General features: G+C 34.0%; 2 protein-coding genes across 5 annotated transcripts; one reads left to right on the plus strand and one right to left on the minus strand.

Annotated features, from left to right (window-relative positions):
• The first annotated feature begins 3,984 nt into the window (after positions 1-3,984).
• LOC116114036 (alpha-aminoadipic semialdehyde synthase) lies at positions 3,985-17,146 on the plus strand. 4 transcript variants are annotated; one of them, XM_031400187.1, is made up of 26 exons: positions 3,985-3,999; positions 4,117-4,226; positions 5,149-5,410; positions 5,492-5,578; positions 5,654-5,783; positions 6,253-6,426; positions 6,574-6,656; positions 7,304-7,414; positions 8,104-8,179; positions 8,946-9,117; positions 9,677-9,773; positions 9,882-10,048; positions 10,293-10,353; positions 10,548-10,688; positions 10,970-11,314; positions 11,770-11,850; positions 12,203-12,268; positions 12,633-12,750; positions 13,595-13,724; positions 14,337-14,416; positions 14,774-14,932; positions 15,177-15,414; positions 15,538-15,646; positions 16,118-16,279; positions 16,359-16,428; positions 16,727-17,146. In XM_031400187.1, the coding sequence occupies exons 3-26, from the start codon at positions 5,162-5,164 to the stop codon at positions 16,777-16,779; spliced, it is 3,159 nt and encodes a 1,052-aa protein (XP_031256047.1). In that variant the 5' UTR covers positions 3,985-3,999; positions 4,117-4,226; positions 5,149-5,161; the 3' UTR covers positions 16,780-17,146. The 4 variants fall into 4 exon arrangements, with proteins under 4 accessions (XP_031256047.1, XP_031256050.1, XP_031256048.1 ...); XM_031400188.1 differs by lacking the exons at positions 3,985-3,999; positions 4,117-4,226 and adding an exon at positions 4,273-4,454; XM_031400189.1 differs by lacking the exons at positions 3,985-3,999; positions 4,117-4,226 and adding an exon at positions 4,613-4,772.
• Positions 17,147-17,588: 442 nt separating this feature from the next.
• On the minus strand, positions 17,589-20,978 carry LOC116114037. The gene is made up of 6 exons (XM_031400191.1): positions 20,552-20,978; positions 20,065-20,162; positions 19,213-19,237; positions 18,439-18,559; positions 18,221-18,355; positions 17,589-18,001 (listed from the first exon to the last, which is right to left on the minus strand). The coding sequence occupies exons 1-6, from the start codon at positions 20,901-20,903 to the stop codon at positions 17,797-17,799; spliced, it is 936 nt and encodes a 311-aa protein (XP_031256051.1). The 5' UTR covers positions 20,904-20,978; the 3' UTR covers positions 17,589-17,796.
• Between the last annotated feature and the right edge of the window lie 109 nt (positions 20,979-21,087).

The raw sequence follows: 21,087 nt of genomic DNA on the forward strand, positions 1-21,087 counted from the left end.
TGTGCCTACCTACTTGGTTTTATATAAAATTATTGAAGCTTTATAGTTTCCTCTTTATCATTACTAATCTGCAAAAGCCTTATTATCTCCATGTGTTTGATTAAGTTGTTCTTACATATCATATATCTTGAGGATCACCCTTCTTATTATGGCTCAACAGATGCTTCAGAAGGTTGTTTACAATTTTTTAAGCAATTTCAATTTGATAGTAGCTAGTTTATATTCAATTAGTTTAAATGGGAAGATTTAACTTATGGTTTTACTTTTTTTCTAGAATTTTTTGTAGATGATGTCGTCGATGTTAATAATAATGACGATCATCTGTCAGGTGGTGTGTGAATTGTGAATTTTAATTGAGGATGGAATGATTGATTGAAAACCATTGGGTGAAGATCATTTTTTGTTAGAATGTTGAAGTGTTGACTTGAAAGTTGAAACAACTATTATGCGATTTTTCTTCCTTCATTTTATTATTTTGATTTGTAATTTGTTGTATTATTGATGTAATGATGTTTGTTGATGTTTTGCTAAGGACTTTTTATTCTGGAGTTTATGATTTAGAGCCAAATTCTGGAAATTTGCATTCTGTGAACAGTAATTTTGCTGACGTCACCGATTGAACCGGTCAACTCGGGACTCGGTCACCTTGCCAGGTTTTGTCCCGGGTCGGTTTTTAAAACATTGTTGTCACCAAACACTTTATTGCATTATTTAGCGTTATACAATGTCTCTAATGCTATGCTACATCACATGTCAAACATGCCCATTGTTTTACAAAAAAAATAAAAAAAAAAATCATTGTATATATTATTGGAACTAGACTGAAAATATAAAATTGGGTTTGGCCCAATGAGTAGGGAGGTTACATAAATTAATATAAGGGGTCTTTTGGTTTAGGGAATATTGTATTACTAGAAATGTTATATTAATGGGAAGATAGACTACTTTGAAGATTACTGGTACGAGGAACTTGGATCGTATAATGTTTTATTATAGAGGATGTTATATTAATGGAAAGATAGATCACCTTAAAGATTACTGACAATATTTAGGAAATGTGTTTGATAAATTGGTAGGTATATTATATTGATATGTTTAGTTGGGAGGATAAATTGACAGGTATGTTATATAGATTACTAAATTGCCCTCCATTTTAAATATTAATATAGTATTATTTTTTGAATCATTTATTTTAACCCCACTACAATTGAAAAAAACTTTATTTTGTAATAAAATCACCCTTACCCACCCCAAGCCACTGTTGGCCGCCAGCCACCGCTGGAACTAATCGTAGTGGTGCACGACCGACCAAATTTGGTCGATCGTGCACTGGTGAGGCCATTTTCGACCATGGATCTATCCATGGCTGGAAACAGCTAGATCTGGTCGTGAAGCCAGATCTAGCCGTTTCACGGCTAAAGACGTGGCCGTGAAATGGTCGGTGTTTCACGGCCACAGATCTGGAAACAAAAGGTTTTAACGGGGGGGAAGGTTTTAATAACACCCTCCCCCTAGGTATTCTAATTCCCCCTTATTTATCCTCCAAAAGTACTATTTGTAAAATTTGTTTACGGTAATCTTATTTTACTTAACAACCAAACATCATCATTTACTCAATTTAAAAAATATTACCCTAGTTATCTAATATTACCCCAAACCAAACGGATCCACAATGTTATATTAAATATGTTTGGTTAGATTGGAATAAATTGGTAGGAACAGATAATTAATATGTTTGGTTAAAAAAATTCTGGGAAAAGCCTCTTACTGAATTGCCACTTTATTATTATTATTATTCTTGGATGGGGTAAATCATTAAAAAGGGACAAGCTTTAGCGAATGGTGTTGCTACAATTGGCGGCAAATTCGCTTTGGAGAAAAACGTATCAGTAGCTTATATGCCATGGGAATGTTTTAATTTTGAGGATGAGGTACTTATTAGCGAACGTCTGATATATGAAGATATTTATACTACTTTCACATACGGAGATATGAAATTCAGACTCATGTGACAAGTCAATGTCCCAGAAGGATCACTAATGAAATCCCACATCTAGAAGCCCGTTTTCTCTGCAATTTAGGCAAAAATGGAATTTTGATGTTCGGATCTTGGGTAGAGATGGACGATATTTTAGTTATCAATAATACTATACTTACAAAGATTTCCATACAAAGTGAGGTGACAAAAAATGAATGGAAGAATGAAAAAAAAAGTCAAACTTATTGAATTCACTATTCCATTCATTTTTTTCCACATCACTTTGTATGAAGATCTTTGTAAAATTTCTTTGTAAGTGTAGTATTATTCTTTAGTTATTAATATTATTAATAATATAATATAATAATTATATTATTAATTAGGGCTAAAACTGTAACAAAATTAAGATTATCAAATAATCTTAAAATACTTAAGAAAGAGGTGGTATTCTGATTACTCTTATATAATCTTTTATTGCTTAACAACCAAACATAGTAATGACAATAATATAAAATGATATTAATAGAGTAACAAGTGATCACTCCAAACCAAACACATCCTAAATATTATCTTTGAGGTATCTTAGAATATTGGTCAATTAATTATCTTTGAAGATATTAGAATCTATATCTTTTTATACCTAGGGAAATTTAAATTTTATTGCGTAGATTTGTTTAATATTTTCACCATTATTTACAATTAAATGACAATTACAATGTTTACCCTATAAGATTGCTGAACAAAAAGGATAACAAAATAATTTGGCTTTAAAACCTTAAACTTTTAGATACAATTATGGATAAACATCAATTTGGCAATAATGTCATTGTCTTCTTTTAAGAAATAATTTTCTACAATCTTTGACAAGTAATTGTTTAATACAACCAACCACAAACGCTTGAAACCCAAAGTTTTGGTAATCCTTGGGTTTATTACCATTTCCTCCTAAGGGATTCGGAAAGTAACAATGGACCCAAAAAAATTGATTCCCTTACCATATAAGGACTATAATACCGTTTGTCTAATTATTTTTTCTTTTCAATTTTTATTTCTTAAACTTTTATATATTAACAAAAAAATTGAAAAAATAAAAACTGGAAAGTAATTGAAACTTTGTTTTGAAAAGACTTTAGTATTATTTATCTTCTTATGCTTCACTCTTTCATTTTATTTGATTCATTTTTTAGTACGTAATTATATTAAATTTAGGTTTTATAATTAGAGAAAGTGTAATATAGTCTTTATATGGTAAAGTAATCAATCTTTCGGGTGCATTTGTTACTTTGCAAAACCCTTGGGTGTGTTAGTTTTTATCAAACCCTGAGGATGAAATTGTTATAAACCCGGTAAACCTTTCTATAAAATAAAATCCGATTCATCTTCTCTCAATCATTTGAGCTATAACTTGCAATATGCACTTCTTTTCGTAAATTAGCTTCTAGAATCAATTACTGCCTTTTCAAGTTATGCATGAAAAATTTCTTACCATTCCAAACTAGAAAGTATAAGAATACAATGAGCTTCTTCTTCTTCATTTTCCTTTTTTAACATCATTTTTTAGACCTTTCCCACAACAGAAATCCAAATCCTGAATTGGAGATCTCCTTGTTGATTAAAAAAGGAGAAATGATAGCCACACAGTTTTTGATAATGGTCAGATGTGACAAAATCAGGTAAGATTGGACAAATTTTTATGAATAAAAATAATAACAATAATGGGGTTGTGAGTTCTGACACGAGAGACGTAACGTAAAGTGATTTGCCTGAACTTTCGACAGCAAGTGATAACTTATTAATTTATCACTACTTATACGCATGTTTTGATGCATTGATGATGGCCACAAAGACAAAATGCACGATAACTTGTCCCACCTGCAAACACTCGACGGTTGCTTGATCGAAGCTTTTAATGGAAGACGCGTGTGCGTGTATAATTGGATCGAGACTAAGTGAATGCAGACGACGCAAGTGGATGCCTACACTGTTGCGTCAGATCCTTATCTATAGCGCTCTCATGAACAGTATTTATTTACGCTCATGATTTTGGATGATTGCTCCACACACAGCACACAGCACGATTAAAACACAAAACAATTTAACATTGCAGAGCACGGTTAACATTTGTTTTGTTTTTTCAGAGTGGTTGAAGGTTCATTTTCTGGTTATTGATTACGTGATATAAGAGGCTGCATGAGAGAATTATCGTTTCTTTGTCAAACTTGAAGGACATTTACTCAATTTTAAACCTGTACGTGTTTGCTTTCTGAACTGACAGAGTCAGGAGATTTGATTTAATTTGTCTTGTCTTTTTTAGTTGACACATCGTTGAAAAAGTGTCTGGTCGCTTTAAGTGTTTTGATTTGATGTTATAATGATATTATTTTCGGTTGATAATTGTTAGTTTATGTGGGTTGATTATCATTGTTGAGTTCTTTGATCAATAAGACTAAGTAATGTACTGTGCACTGATCACTTTGTGAGTTCATTGTTCTGTGTTAAACTCTTGTTCTATCTCTGTTTGTGATCTTCTGATCTTTTTATATTTGCTTGAGCAAAATTTGAAACCCGAAAGTGTTTTTATTTTTTTTGATTTTTTTTAAACAGAGACAAACATAATGCAGCTTGGCCTTTTAGTAGTTGAATTTTTAAACTTTTCCTGAAATTTCTGGTGTTACTTATGATTAATTGAGCGAGAGTTTTCATTGTTGGGCGTCATACATTCTCTGGATATCACTTTGTCACAGTATAATCTGGGGAAGAAACCAAGAAAGCATTTAATTTTTCATATCTCGAGGTTTCAATTCGACTCTTTTGTTTTGTTCACCTTGCTTTAAACCATGATTATAAAATGTTCAACCTCGTAACTTATTTGGATGATTTTTGAACCGCAACACAATATAGAATCTGGAACTTTTAAAGCTTGGTCAATGATCACAAACTTCTTGATTTGTCAAGAAGATTTGTTGAAAAATTTGAAAGAAACAGTATTTCCTTTTAATATAATTTAAACACAATGAATATCCAGCTTAGGATTGCGATGGCTATCAGACAACATTGATTAAAGTGAATGACTTTCTTGTGTTCCATCACAGAGTAGATGGTTTGAAATTCTAGGTATTGAAATTTGCAAGAAATTGGTATTTTGTTTGATCATCATTTGTGTATAACAGGTGAAAGTACACTATGCTTGGAAATGGAGTTGTTGGGATCCTCTCCGAGTCTGTGAATAAGTGGGAAAGAAGGGTACCTTTAACCCCATCACACTGTGCTCGGCTTCTAAATGGAGGCAAGGATAAAACTGGGGTGGCCCGCATAATTGTGCAGCCATCGACAAAACGAATCCATCATGATGCACTATATGAGGATGTTGGTTGTGAAATATCAGAGGATTTGTCAGAATGTGGTCTTATTGTGGGTGTTAAGCAACCAAAGGTAAGTCCTCTGTGCTGTGCTTTGCTTTCAATGTAGCAACAAGCTCAGGAAATTTGATTTGATTGTTTGGTTTCGATGCAGATAGAGATGATTTTTCCTGATAGAGCTTATGCCTTTTTTTCTCATACCCACAAGGCTCAGAAAGAAAACATGCCATTGTTAGATAAGGTATCCCTTGTTTACGTTGTTATCGAGTATATGACTTTGATTTCGCCTGAGTCTCATTTTCTATGCTTTATATAGATCTTAGCAGAGAAGTGTTCCCTGTATGACTATGAGCTTATTGTTGGAGACCACGGGAGAAGACTGCTTTCATTTGGTAAATTTGCTGGTAGAGCAGGCATGACTGACTTTCTGTCTGGACTAGGACAGCGTATGCTCATCACCTCTGAACTCCTTTTTCTTATATCGCTTTATTGGAATTTATTCAGTTTTCTTCATGTTGATAAAATTTTACTTTATTTATATTGTGTTTGGGCAGGGGTATCTTTTCTCATTCACATATGATCTATGTTGACATAATTCTTTCATGTTTTTCAATATCTTATGGATGCTATTAAGGTTTTGTCAATGTGTTCTGAAATCTGCCAAAGTAGTTAGTTTCAATGGGTTAACAAAAGCAACCCGTTATTGTTTAATTTTGTGGTCTAATTTTATAGGACTGCTTATCTATATTCATTACAGAGCTTCAAGTAGTGCATGTCTCCTTACATACAGCTCAATTTTGATTAGTTATGTTTCCTCTCTTGTTTCTACTTGGGATGCATCTGCGGTGAGTTCCTTTCTATGAAAACTCTGCTAAGTTATTTTCTCTCTGTTCTGTTTTTTTCCTATCATTACAGGGTATTTAGGTCTTGGATATTCGACACCTTTCCTCTCGCTAGGCGCCTCACATATGTATACTTCCTTGGCTGCTGCAAAGTCTGCAGTAATTTCTGTGGGTGAAGAGATAGCAACTTTGGGATTGCCATCAGGAATCTGTCCTCTAGTCTTTATATTCACTGGTTCAGGAAATGGTATTATAACAATCCTGTGCTAGTTTTGTTGATTACATATAATCTCTTGATTGCACAGTCAACAAATATGGCCAATTAGATATAGACTATAGTTGTTTTGATATTTTCACTTGGAAACTGAGAATAGCAATTTATGATTGCCTGCAGTCTCTCTTGGTGCACAAGAATTATTTAAGCTGCTTCCTCATGTTTTTGTTGAACCAAGCAAACTTCCTGAAATATTTGCAAAGGTGAGTTTCAGTTGAGTTTTCACTTATTCTCTTGGTTATCTAGCTATAGGACTTATGTATTACGATTTATATTGGGCTCACTGATTCAAACTTTTGGTTAATTTGTTACATTTGAGAGTTTGCTTCTCCCATTTCTATGTTTATCCTAAGAGGGAGGCAATTGCATGATTTCGTGGAATCCTCATATCCTCAAGAAACAGACTTAATGAGAGGTCAGATTCCATTCTGGCCGCTTAGATGCAAGAGTGAGGAAACCACTCTGCTCAAGAAACAGCCTGATTTTTGTTCTCAAGGATTTGTTGTCCCATTCTTGTTTTATATGACTGAAATACAAAAACTTTTTTTTTTTTTTTTCGAAAAATCAATTTTTAATATGATTGCTAATCCTGACCAAAAAGTAATTAAAACAGAAAGGTAGGAAATACTACCAACTAGGTGATTTTCATTTGGAACTTGGAAGGCTTAGGTGGGGCTCATAAATGCTGGGTTCCAGTGCCTCCTGTCCAGAATATTTGACATGAATTCTTGTTGTTTGATTAAATGTCATTTAGATGTAGTACTTTAATGTGAGTTTAACAAGTTACATCATGCCGAATTGTTTAGGAACTAATGTCATTGATGTTCTATTTCTCTCGTACTGTTTTCAGGCTAACGATTCCTCTCAACCTAAATCAAAGAGAATCTTCCAAGTATATGGTTGTTTTGTGACTAGTGAAGACATGGTCGAACATAAAGATCCAGCAAAAAGATTTGACAAAGTAAGTAATTCCAATTTTCTGTCTTATGTTATTCTGATGAGAGACAGTGCCTTAGAATTTCTTCTTTTTCTACTTATCAAATTATGTCTGCCCAATTTCTTGGACACTGGATAGTTTGTAAAGTTCATATAATACAGTACACATCTCCTGTCTGGACCAATCAGACAGGACATTTTGGAAAATACAGAACAATATCTAAATAAATAAAGCTAGGCTTAGACAATTAAACACACAAGAAGACTACATATGATGGTCACGAGGAAACTTTCTCAAACCAGGGAAGACAGAAAGGTGTGACATTTAGATTTAAAGTATACATCTTGGCATTTGAGGTCCTGCAGTGTTATAACTAAAACATAATCAGCAGGAAAATCACCATCTGCAAATTTCATAGGTTGATCTTATTATCTTCAGGCTGTTTTTAAAAAGTTTGGTAAAAAATCACTTGAATGACGGGCTATTTTGATTTGCAGTTATGTAAGTTTCAAGCCCATGCTTACAGGTAAAGTGAAGTACATGCATGGTTTGATGGTTGTAATGTTTCTGCTGATGATAATTTTGTCTGTGATTGAAATCATTTTGTCTTCAGTTGTAGTTGAGATATCAAAATCTTTCACATGATTGAGATTGAGCCTAATTTTTTGAAAAGTAGCTAACCTTAAATACTTCTTTTTTCTGCTCCATTTCAGGCAGATTATTATGCACATCCAGAACACTACAACCCCGTTTTCCATAAAAAGATAGCACCGTATGCATCTGTTATTGGTATGTTATACTCTTTCTTGGAAACACATTTTTCTGGCAAACCATGTCTTTTCATGTCATTCAGCTGTTATAGTTGTTTGTAATTCAATTGAGGCTATTTATCTTTGTAATATGGAGACATTCAACATATTCCACCTTTCATAAGCTGGTAGATCTCATATGGAAAAAGAAAATCACCAATAAACTTGCATATTTATGACCCTCATTTTCTGCATCATGTAGGTTAACCAAACATCTTATATAGAAATCCCGAATTGTATGATTATTTATCAGTTTTAACCATTGAGATTGCTTTAAGTGCTTTTTACTTATCTTAATTGAGTCATACTTAGATCTTCTGATGCCTGTTGCATCAGAATATTTTCAAACCAAGGAAGTTATAACAGGGCTTGAGATAGCAAGTTTGAAAAACAGATGCTACAACCTTTATTGCTTGAACAATAATTTCTCTGTTTTTTCCTTTTTCCTGTCAACTTGATACCCATGCGTGTCAATATTTATTTCTTACATGATTTTTCCCTGTAAGCTCATCACTTTAAGATGTATATGCGATCATATGATCAATTTCTTATTATGATGTTCGTTTGTACTTTGTGTCAATATTACAATGTTTACATTTCCATTTGCACATTTAGTACCTGAAGGCCACAGGCCCCTTGTGTTTTGTGTCATTGAATATTTTTCTTACTCCATATGATTGTATATTCATTTTTGCTGGAATCTTTTTGTGAGGAATATCTCACTTTTCAAATTCACTATGTACCAGTCAATTGCATGTACTGGGAGAAAAGATTTCCTCGCTTGTTGAGTACCCAGCAGCTTCAAGATCTAATGAGGCAAGGATGTCCACTTGTTGGAATTTCTGATATAACTTGTGATATAGGGGGCTCAATAGAGTTTGTCGACCAATCCACATCAATCGATTCACCTTTTTTCAGGTATTAATTTGGTAACCTCATGCCATTTTGCCAATTACATTATATTTAACTATTTTGGAGTTCTGTTCTCTAATTTACCTTTTTGGCTGTCTAAACTTAGGCATGATAGTCTATACTGTACAGTTGCTATACTTAACTATAGTTTTCTATTTTTGTTACTTGACCCAATGTCGGATCCAAAAGTTTGCATTTTGGCAGTGTACAAATCTTAATTGGGGGGCCAAAGTATAAAACAATTCATTGAGAGATTTATTTTCATCCCATGGTCCCCCATATAGATATCTGCCCCTGACTAGACCTAGATTATCTAAACTTACTATCCCAGTATGGTTGTTGTCATCAGTTCGTGCAGAAGTTGATGAATAACTTCAAGAAATCTATAAGTTGGATATTTTCTGGCTACAATTGTACTTTCTGGAACTTATAGTTTGCATCTCGTTTCATACTATCCCTCCTTGTTGGCATTTAATTGTTGATCTTCAACAGATTCTCTAACTAGTAATATTACAGTTGTATCTTTCCATCTGTGTTGATAAGTTGCTCAATCATTATCTTTTAGATATGATCATCTGAATAATTCATACCATCATGATATGGAGGGCAATGGTGTGATATGCTTAGCTGTTGATATTCTTCCAACAGAGTTTGCGAAAGAGGTGAGGTACTCTTACCATGCATTTCCATAATTATTTATGTTACAATTGTATTTCTCTATGTACTGCAATTTTATGATCTTACCTAACGTGCCTTTTAATTGTGGAAAGGCTTCCCAACATTTTGGAGACATACTGTCTGAATTTATCGGCAGTTTAGCTTCTACAATAGACATCAAAAAGTTGCCTTCACACTTAAGCCGAGCATGCATTGTCCACAGGGGAGCACTTGCATCCTTATACGAATATATTCGACGTATGCGAAATTCTGATTCTGAGTAAGCTTTGAGTTCATTTGGCTGCATTTCTGTTTTTCTTTCAGTGAGCTTCTTAATATAATAACAGCCAATTTCTTCCAACTTCGAGTTCTATCAGATTTAATTATATAGACTTGGTAATATTTTTTTATAAGAATCCAAGGGGTGGATACATATACTCAAAGGTTTAGTTCTGAAAGCAGTCATCCAGTTAACTCACTTGTTGTATCATCTTTAGTAAAGAACGCATGCTATCTATTTGCAGAGATACAGTGGATAATCATGGAAACAGCCCGTCAAAGAAAAAGAAGAATTACAATATATTGGTAGGTTATCAGTTTTGCTTTAGGTGTTGGTTCTATTCTTCCTTACCAAATATAGGACTGTACATGATTCAAATTTATAGAATTTTTTTGTACGATGAGAAATATTTTCATTACTGCAAATCATTTTGTTCATTGTAGCCATCACAATGTTTTGTTTCCTGTCAAACATTGTTAATTAACATTACAATTGACAGGTATCTCTGAGTGGTCACTTATTTGATCAATTTCTAATAAATGAGGCTTTGGATATTATTGAAGATGCGGGTGGCTCCTTCCACTTGGTTAAGTGCCAATTGGGTCAGAGTATTGGTGCTACATCATACTCGGAACTCGAAGTAAGCTGTCTTTTTTTTTTTTTTTTTTTTTTTAACTTTTTAAGAGTAAAATTTATAATCATGCTCATGTCACACTTGAACCATATTCATTCTGAAGTCTAGTTTTTCTTATTTTACATGGCTTTGACATTGCATGGCTGAGATGCATAAAAATTGAAGTCTGGTTTACTTCATTTTACATTTATCTCATTCTATATCATTTTTTCGTATGGTTTTTTGTGTAATGAGACTTGGATTCCTAGGTTGAATTCATTTTCATATTCATCTTATTTTTTGGACAGGTTGGAGCAGATGATGGAGCAGTTCTGGATCAAATTATTGATTCTTTAACCTCTCTGGCTAATCCAAAAGAAAATAATGGAATCCAAAGTAAGAAAGGAAATGGGATATCCCTAAAGGTTTCTAAGGTTCAGGAGAGTGGCCTTAAGAAGGAATCTGAGACAAAAAGTACGAGTGCAGTTCTGATTATTGGTGCAGGCCGTGTATGCCAACCAGCTGCCGAACTGTTGGCATCAGTTGGAAGCATTTTGTCTCGTCAATGGCTTAAAACGTGCATGGAAAATAATTTTGAAGGGCATTGTATTCAAGTTCTTGTTGGATCTCTCTTCCGTAAGGATGCAGAAGAGGTATAATTGAGTAAAATCCTTTGTTTTGGCTTCATTGTAGACTTTTAGCTCCATTAGGTTATGTTGATCATCAAAATTTTGCATCTTTTCTCTTTGTGAAATGTTTTCAACGTCCATACACACAAACAAGAATCTTCATGCACATGTGAGTTGAATCACTGCTTGATCTAAAATTTTAACCTGATAGATGAATGTCCTACAATAATATATAAACTCAAACATTGCACTTGGACTAAACACAACCATAAGAACTACAACCACAAATATAAATTACCATAATACATTTATTACCTAAAAGCTTAAGTTAGGACCTAATACTTGTTTTTTAACTCTAAAAACATGCATATATTGTATACTGCATACGAGAGTCATATGTACATATATATTTTTCTTTACGTGTATGTTATTTGTTCAGGGGTGAATGTTCTGTTATGATATTAATAGATATGAATTAGATTGTTGAAGGTATTCCAAATGCGGTAGCAATACAGCTTGACGTGATGAATCGTGAAAGTCTTCACAAGTACATCTCAGAGGTAAATTTTTTTTTTTTTTTTACATAATACATCTTAAGTAGATTTGGTAGATATATAAACAGTCATCAACAATATTGCTTCAAACCACTTCCTAGCCATCCTTAAAGCATATCAATTTTCGGCAATAGAAACAATGAGATACAAGCTGGTATTCAACAGGACCTCAGAAAATATAAATGCTAATCAATACTTACCTATAATGTATTGGTGCACCCAAAGAAACAGAAAAGGTTTCAAATATCTATAATTTTATTACTCGGTAACCTCTTATGTTTTTCTCTTTTGTAGAATGATTTTCTAAATAATAGGACCTTGATCACTTCTATCATTAATAAGTTTCAGCCTTCTGCAGGTTGAGATTGTTATAAGTTTGCTGCCTGCAAGTTTCCACATTCACGTAGCAAATGCGTGCATTGAGGTAATATATACTTTCTTAGTACTTTCTGTATCCTGTCTAGTAGTCGCATCAAGAGTTTGGCAACAGTGTTAAAGAAAGGAACAGAAGGATCATAGTGGCAATAGTTAATTATCAGCCTTCAGAAATGTTGAGGGCTCTCAAGTTGTGCATGGAAGGGGAATTATATACTCCAATGGAACAAGTTAAAGACTATTTTTCAAGTGATTAAAAGATAATTTTATTACATGTTTACTTCAAACTGCTGTATAGATACCATCTTATCAAACATTTGCAGTAAAATGTTGATTATAGGATATAAAAGTATTAATTGCTTTTGATTTTACTCTTCCTTTAGCTAAGAACATGATTATATCTCGTTTTGCAGCTTAAAAAACATCTTGTCACTGCTAGCTATGTTGATGATTCCATGTCAAAGCTAAATGAGAAGGCCAAGAGTGCCGGTATAACAATTCTTGGTGAGATGGGCTTGGACCCAGGGATAGGTAATTAACATCCTAAGCCATGCTGCTTTGTTACTAAAAAATATTGTCTTTGGCAAATAACAGTAGCTTTCACTTTTTAAACCTGGATGTATGAATGATACTGAGAAAATAATTTTCCTTTTGATATCCAGCCATGTAATAGAATAAAATAAAATAAGCTTTTCTGAAAAATATGTGACTTGCCGGGCAGAATATATTTTTGTTTTCTGGACTCTGGAGACAAGCTTCAATTCAAACATTTTAGGAACAGAAAACGTATACATGAAATTCAATTTGCTGAGAAGTCTTTTTGTCTACTTATTTTCGTCTTATTTGATGTGTCCGTTGAAATTTTGTTTGACGAATTATTTGATGTGTCCGTTGAAATTTTGTTTGACGAACCGGCCGAAGTGTCCTTAAGTTTTTATTTAATTGTTCTGGGTAACTCCTGTCTGTACAACCAATGAAGTGTTGTTAACCTCAGATCCTGTCAAGCTAAAAACACCAATAAAGATTTACCGTTTCCATAGCCATTAGGCCTCATCCTTTTAAATTATTGATTTGAGAAACATAAAAACAGTCTAGGGAGAGTGTAAGATGACCTTCATGTGATTACATTGTAATAAAAACTTTTCTTATTATTGTGTTAAAGTGTTTAGGTCATATTTATTTTCCTATTTATATCCTAAGGTCCCCGCCCCCTAGAATCTTCATAATGATTGAACCAGGATCTGAAAGAATATATATGCCAGTTTCGTGACTTTAGTTTTATGTTGATCGATATGTATAAAACGTTTTAGGCCGTAATATAATAAAAGATGATTTATTTAGTTTTATTTTGATCAATACTTACAAAATGCTTCAGATCATATGTTGGCAATGAAGATGATCAACGAAGCACGTGCTCGAAAAGGAAAAATTAAGTCCTTCACTTCTTTCTGTGGGGGCCTTCCATCTCCAGCAGCTGCTAATAATCCACTAGCATACAAATTCAGGTATTGTTACTAACCACAAGAACTTTGAGGAGATTAAGAATTACCATCATAGAATAGATTTGCTTTTTGGCTGACGAAGGTTCGAAGTAGCAAAATGCTTGGAAAATGCTTATTATATTACAGTAATTGCTTTGCCAAAGAGTTACTTTTGTGCTTAGTTGTGTGTTTTACAAATCCACGGATTTTGAATCAGCTAGAGACACTGATTATATTTCTGTGGAGATAAACTAAAATATTTTATGCTTTTCTGCTACCCATGAAATATAATTCTCTATTAAAGATCAATATATGCTTGTGCTTCTATCATGTAATAGGTGCCCATTATCAAAATTAATTTCAGATTAGTGTAACAAAAAAATTTCAGAGGGTCCCTCAATTTTTTTTTTTTTCTCTAATTGCTGTTTCATTGTCACCCTTGATTCCTAGATCAATCAAATTGAAGTTATGGGAGTTCTGAATCAAACTTCTAGACTAGGAATTTCTTGCTGTTCTTTTACCATGCATTTGATCTGATTGATTCAAGCATCCCTACTTATCATTCTGATTGTTATATTTCACTTAGAGCATTATGGCTATATGATGGCATTACTAACTGTGGTATCAAACATTCAGTTGGAGTCCTGCAGGAGCAATACGAGCTGGGCGCAACCCTGCCACATATAAATCTCAGGGTGAAATTCTAAATGTTGATGGTAAGCTGTGTGCAATCCAAAAGTTTGATAAATAGAAGAAGCCAGTAAATTATGTGCATACCCTTTATGTTTCTTTTTATTTTCCAATGAGCATTTGCCCATCTATGGTATAAATATAAAATAGTGTCTCTATCTTAATGACTATTTACAAAATGTTCATAATTTGTTGCAGTAAGCTTAGAGGGCTTTATGTTTATCTCATGTTAACCAATGAGTCACTGGCATGAACATGTTGGAAGAATGCAATAATTCTCTTATAGATCAAGGCTCTAACATTTTTCTGTCTCTAAAAAGTTTAAGTTTTCCGGTTCCCCCGCCCCCTCTCTAACTGTTGTAGTTTTTGGTGCAAACTTGCAGGGGACAATCTTTATGATTCAGCAGTCAGATTTCGGGTTCCAGATCTTCCAGCTTTTGCATTGGAGTTACTTCCTAATCGTAACTCTTTAGTTTATGGAGATTTGTATGGCATAGCAAATGAAGCGTCAACCATCTTTCGAGGAACATTTCGGTATGAAGGTATGACATGAAGTTGGCTTTTGATTATGTTTTTAAGGCCAATAGAGTTAAGAACCTGATTAATTAACTTGAATATATAAGATTATTGAGGGTATTCAAATTATTAAAGATAAAAACTAATGGCTGGAAACAAAAATTAGGGTCAATAGTAAATTCTGATATAGGTTCTCATTGAGATTTAATCAACATAATCTTCTATTAGTTTATGTGTTTTCGACATTTATCCTTTAAATGATTTGTGCAGGATTTGGCAAAATTATGGGGACACTTGCAAGAATTGGTCTTTTTAGTGCTGAAGCTCATCCAATTCTTAAAAATGGAAAGCGGCCAACATTCAGAATGTTCCTATGTGAAATTCTAAAAGTTGATAGTAAAAATATGGATGAAACTTTAAAAGAAGAGAAGGGCATATCGGAAAGGATTCTCTCACTTGGATTTTGCAAAGAGCAGGAAACAGCAACAAGTGCAGCCAAAACTATAGTGTGAGGATTTTCATTTGGCATAGATTTTTTAACTGGCCAATTGGCGACAATGTCATTATTTTTTCTTACTCAGAAACAGTGTGATAATTTAGTAGTTTGAATTGTTCCTTTCATGTCTATTAGATTTCTGGGGCTTAATGAGCAGACAGATATTCCTGAATCCTGTCAGAGTGCATTTGATGTCAGCTGTCTTCGCATGGAAGAAAGACTAGCCTATTCTAACACAGAGGAGGTATATCTTATCAATAAATGAAAAAAAAAAAAAAAAAGCGCTTCTGAATACCCCCAAATTGGAATATAAGACAGGCACTTGGATGCCTTTTTATTTTTTTTTTATTTTTGGCTGTACATACTGTTTTAAGAATATATCATCCTTACTTTCCAAATATATCTGCATCAAGAGGCAAAAATCAAGTCAGAAATATATGTTGCAAGATCTCAATGCTTTCTGAGCATAATCTTGGAAAGGAGCACATTCTCCTCAGGGTTAAGCAACCCTTTCATAACTGAATCTACAATACATATGTAGTATGTGTACACATTGGTGTGATATCCATATGGCCATCCGCATCTTCCAATAGTTATGTTAAACAAGCGTACGTAATTGCATATGTATAGCATATTCTGCATAATATATTAATTTATGACGAATTCCTTCTGTGAAATTTTGAGCATCTTTTCATTTAATGTGATTTGTGGACAGGATATGGTGCTTTTACATCATGAAGTAGAGGTAGAATTTCCAGATGGCAAGGCAACGGAGAAGCATAGGGCCACTTTATTGGAATTTGGGAAAACAAAGAATGGGAAAATGATTTCTGCCATGGCCCGAACTGTTGGTATTCCAGCAGCCGTAGCAGCTCTGGTACTTGTCGCAACATCTTTATGCACCTCTTTTTGATCAAGGAAGAATACTTTGAATTTATTTTCTTTTATTGCTGCAGCTCCTACTCGTAAACAAGATAAAAACAAGAGGTGTCCTGCGACCCCTTGAACCAGAAGTATATGTCCCAGGTAATGTCACATCAAAAAACTGATTTCACTCTTACTGTTTATGCATTCTGGCTTCCGTTAACAACTTAAATTGTCACCAACAATTAGCCAAAGCTGCCTTGATAAGGGTTAACAAATAATGAACATCCACATGCCACTTCCAGGTTTTCCTAGTTTGCTTGCACCTGAATTTAAACGTCTGTAAATCAATATTATCAGCAGTAAACGGCAGCTGCATGGCATTACAATACCTTTTACTTAAACCCGAAGGCATATAATCAAATGATTAACCGTTTTTCTTTTTTTTTTGATGCTGCAGCATTGGATATTTTGCAAGCTTATGGAATCGATTTGGGGGAGAAGACTGACTGACAATTTTTTAGACTACCTTTGTCACTTTTAACCCCTACAGATAGAGACTTCCAAAACCAGAATCAAGCTATGCTATGTTGTTAAAAGTAATTGCAAGTGAATAGTATAGTTGACCAAAGCAAAGCCAGAATCACTTGGGGCCTGTGGATGGCGAAGGCATCACAAAGTACCTGACAAGCACTCAATTGGAAGGCTTTGTGAATGTAACCATACGTGGGCTTTCCTGTTAAATAAATATCAGTGCTTGTTTTAAGTAATATTTATCACATACCTCACAACAATACTGTGACCATTTCGTGCTTGAAATTATGATGAGCTGCAAGGGCCTTGAAATTCAGCCACTTTAAATTGATATGCAAACCTTCAGTGATCACAATGTCTCTGGACTTTGTTTTATATAAGAATAGCCCTGAGCTGAAGATAAATACTGGGTTAATTTAGATTTCGAATTGGAACTCAATAAACCATGAGAATATAGAGCCGGATTGGCTAGCTTAAGAAACGCAGTCAGAACAAAACACTTTACAGTGACACAGGAAGCATTCTTGTAATTTCAACATTTTGATTATGTTAATGGTTTCACTGTATATATAGATCTGGTTCCAAAATACAGATCTCCCCGTGGATTACACAAATTAAGCAGAACAAGAACACAAATCCAGTGCTAACCTGGTCAGTTCATTTCGAACTACAGGACAAAAAGCATGACTTTTACAATAATAATAACGTTATCTCTATAATTACATGGAATTCCACAATTTCTATATCTGAAACCCCTTTTTTCCGTCATTATCCCTCAAACAGGAAGAAACATAAAAACAATGTATTGATTGATCCAATTCCATTGTTCCTCTACTTCAGATTGTATATCATAACCCTACTTGGGTGGACTCGACCAGAGCTCCCCCAAAATTTACTATATGAATACGCTGACGTTATTCAGCAGCATTAGAATCGGTTCATAAAAATCTTGATAGAATGGTGGTCTTGATCAAACCTTATTATAGGATTACGATACTAAGAAACAATCGAGGAAACTATTTGTTGCTCCACTTCTTCCCAATTATTAACTTTAGTCACCAAAGGATGTTGATCGATTGCCTGTGTCTTGCACCAGGGATACGAATTCTCATAATCAAAAAGTAGAACCCTCATTCCAGCATCAGCACACTCAATTGCATACTTTGGGTTATCATCAATGAGAATTTTGGCCCCCAAGTACCTGGTAGAAACAATTCATCAAGCCCAAAATGGTCAGCAATTCAATCCAGTAGGTCTTGGCAAATTAGGCTTGTTGACATAACAATACTCACAACCCAACAAGCTGGTAAGTCACAGTAAAACAAGATAATACGATACACTTTCACTTCAAATTACATCTTAATCATGGAATTTCCAGTTTCAAAGCTACGAGTTCCAAATGCATTTACCAATAGCATACCTGCATATTTCTGACTTAGGTCTAGATGTTCCATCTAGAGCAAAGTGGTTTCCAAAGTGAATCTCCTCAAACAATCCTGGATAATGCTTCTCAATCCATTCAATAGTGTGGTCCTTGATCACATTTTGCCGAGACCTAATCATACATTATTAGGAGATCCAGTTAACACTTGGCCTAACTCATTATAGGTACTGAAAAATTATAAGAATCATACATACGTCACAACTGATAGGTTACAGAATCTTGATAAGTTATGAAGTGCCTTTTGTGCACCGGGGATTGGGTGGATGCCTGTCTTGAAATATGGTGTCTTAAAGAATTCATGGACTCGGATATCAGCTGTCACAACATGAAAGTAGATATTTTCAAAAATCAATTGATTTTATGATTGAAATATCTCTCATATAAGAAACATAGTGCAGTCAATGCTGCACTTGAAGGAAAACAATGAGGCAATCACTGTTATACTGTGAAATTAAGTTTGAACATATAGTATTATCTGGAAAGCATTCTCACAGATGGTACATAATATTTTTAAAATATTCAAAAAAGATTGAAAGGATAGGGGAAAAAAAAAATCAAACTCAATAAGATTGATATGAAAATTGTAAAACATCAGGAAATGAAAAAGAACAGATTTATAACATTTCCAAATCACATTTGCCATTTTCAATAAACAAGCATCCATCTAAGAGATCTTGTGATCTATTTACAGACAGTTAAAACATCAAAGAACATTCCATAAAACTCCAACTAAATTTGGTAGTTAAAGCTAGTACACAACTACTTAAGGTAACACGGTAGCCAGTGAACTTAGGAAAAGTCAAAGAGACCAGTCAAATTATATACTAGGAATTTCATTAGTCAAACTTCAAAAATTTCGTAACCAATTGCTCATTTAAGATACTAAATTAATGTTTTGTCAAATAATACTGAAATTAAAAAGCCCTAAATTGCAAACCAGCTAAAGCAATTGATATCCCTAGCAGTACCTTCATCACGTGAACAGTTCCATATCTGCAGTTCAGAAAGAAAAGGACACATCAGAATACATATAAGAGATATTCAGAATTTCCCTAATAGAATTGATTGAAAGAAGGAGGACGAGGTTATATTAAACAAGTCAGTGATATAATGGTACCCCTGATTGGTAATCTAAACTATTCACATGGAATTTTTTTTTTTTTGGTTAATGTAGTAAAATCTAAGGCATATAGACTTGAATGTAAGGAAAGCATCTCAACTTCAAAACTGGTTTTGATCAGGTTGTGTGAGATGATAAAAATTGATATTTATATAACACTGCACTGATACATTGAAGTCTTAGTTAATTGGAAGGAATGTTCTGGGCACATAATAAGTAACAAAATCACAGAAGTCCCATATGCACCAGCAGAAATCCACACAGGAATTCGTAGTTTCCCAAATATTAGGACAAAGAGATCAGCTACAGTAACTAAACACTGTCTCAACCAAGCATAGAGACCTGATGCCTCACTAAGCAATTGCTTCTAGAGATCCATTTTGAATAGCATAAATCCAATAATCATTTCTAAGATACACCATAGAGTTAAAAAGCCTATTTTCAGAAGTTCCCAATGATCCAATTTTGCTCATGTTAAGTCCAACTGAACTTGCCCAGATCTATAATAAAAACATGCAGCAAAATATTGTCCATCTCCAGCTAAATGTAAACAGTTGTAACAGCCAGAATTGAGCCAAAAGAAACCAGGGATCGATGCAGTGCACTGTAGAAACCAGATCATATATTGTGCTATTTACTAATAGTACAAATTTCTAATGACCTTCTACCACTTTATGCAATAGAAAATATCAGATATTACCTTGAAGAACTCATACACATGGTATTCCGAAACTGAATGATTCGAAGAATATCGATCTGCAATAAATCTATTCAGAGCCGACACAAAGTTTCCCAGAACTGCTTATCACAAAACAAAGAAAATAAAAAGTATGTGCATCAGAATAGAGAACTGAAACAATCTGTGTAATGTTTATTGTCAAAAAGATTACAGAACTGAAATGAACTACTATTGAAACAAATACAAAATCATTTGCCGATGATCACAAAACAAGAACCTTCAAATATCATCACACCCCCGAAATAGAAACAATGTACCCAATAGAAAAAGGCATACCAAAAATTCTCAGCTTTTGATTAATTTTCCGTGACATTGACCATGTCATATCAGTTAAATAACAAACATAAGCATTGTCAAAGCAATATAAATTTAAAAAAACGAAAACATAGCTCAAACTTTAACATTGACAAAAACCCAAAACAAACAAAAAAACAATGATGTTTCATACCCTCATCGACGTCAACAGCAACAGCAATCTTTTCAGGCAAAGTATGGTCAATAAAGCCAAGAGGGTTTCCTCTTTGATTGGAGCCACGACCATTAAACAAGCTAGCATCCGAACAAACCTCTTCAATATAACGCAACCTTTGGCGAGCAAAGGCGCCAGCTTTTTTATCAGCCGCCGTTGGTTTGTTAGAATCAAAACAACCCCGCAAAATCAAGCCATTAGCTTTGCTAGTTTTTATTCTAAAAGGATTAACATTACTACCACCACAAATATTACCCTCGAGAGGAGAAGATTGTGGGCGACAGTGAAACCCCTTGCAAAAGGGCTCGCTCCGGATGGCATAAGACATCATATCAAGATTGTTATGATACAAGTTCAACGAATTAGAAAATTGGTTCAAGATCAAACGAATCTGCTTTTGTTTTCTTAACATAACGAGCAAATACTTAACATTCCACCCAAATCAGAGAAAAAAGTGAATGATTTGGGAACACTAACTCAGTAAACAAGAATTAAAGAAAACCCTAGATAAATCA

This window comes from Pistacia vera, unplaced genomic scaffold (genome assembly GCF_008641045.1).
Source record: "Pistacia vera cultivar Batoury unplaced genomic scaffold, PisVer_v2 Contig7, whole genome shotgun sequence".
Classification (NCBI taxonomy): domain Eukaryota; kingdom Viridiplantae; phylum Streptophyta; class Magnoliopsida; order Sapindales; family Anacardiaceae; genus Pistacia; species Pistacia vera.

What these genes read in the sequence shown, in the direction of transcription:
- LOC116114036 (XM_031400187.1), top strand. Translation starts at nt 5,162, where the DNA reads ATGCTTGGAAATGGAGTTGTTGGGATCCTCTCCGAGTCTGTGAATAAG. An exon ending in ATTCACTGGTTCAGGAAATG is followed by an intron (nt 6,427 to 6,573) that starts GTATTATAACAA and finishes GATTGCCTGCAG; the next exon opens with TCTCTCTTGGTGCACAAGAA. An exon ending in TAGCAAATGCGTGCATTGAG is followed by an intron (nt 12,269 to 12,632) that starts GTAATATATACT and finishes CTCGTTTTGCAG; the next exon opens with CTTAAAAAACATCTTGTCAC.
- LOC116114037 (XM_031400191.1), bottom strand. Translation starts at nt 20,903, where the DNA reads ATGATGTCTTATGCCATCCGGAGCGAGCCCTTTTGCAAGGGGTTTCAC. An exon ending in TGCTGTTGACGTCGATGAGG is followed by an intron (nt 20,163 to 20,551) that starts GTATGAAACATC and finishes TGTGATAAGCAG; the next exon opens with TTCTGGGAAACTTTGTGTCG. An exon ending in CCTAAGTCAGAAATATGCAG is followed by an intron (nt 18,002 to 18,220) that starts GTATGCTATTGG and finishes TGTTTCTACCAG; the next exon opens with GTACTTGGGGGCCAAAATTC.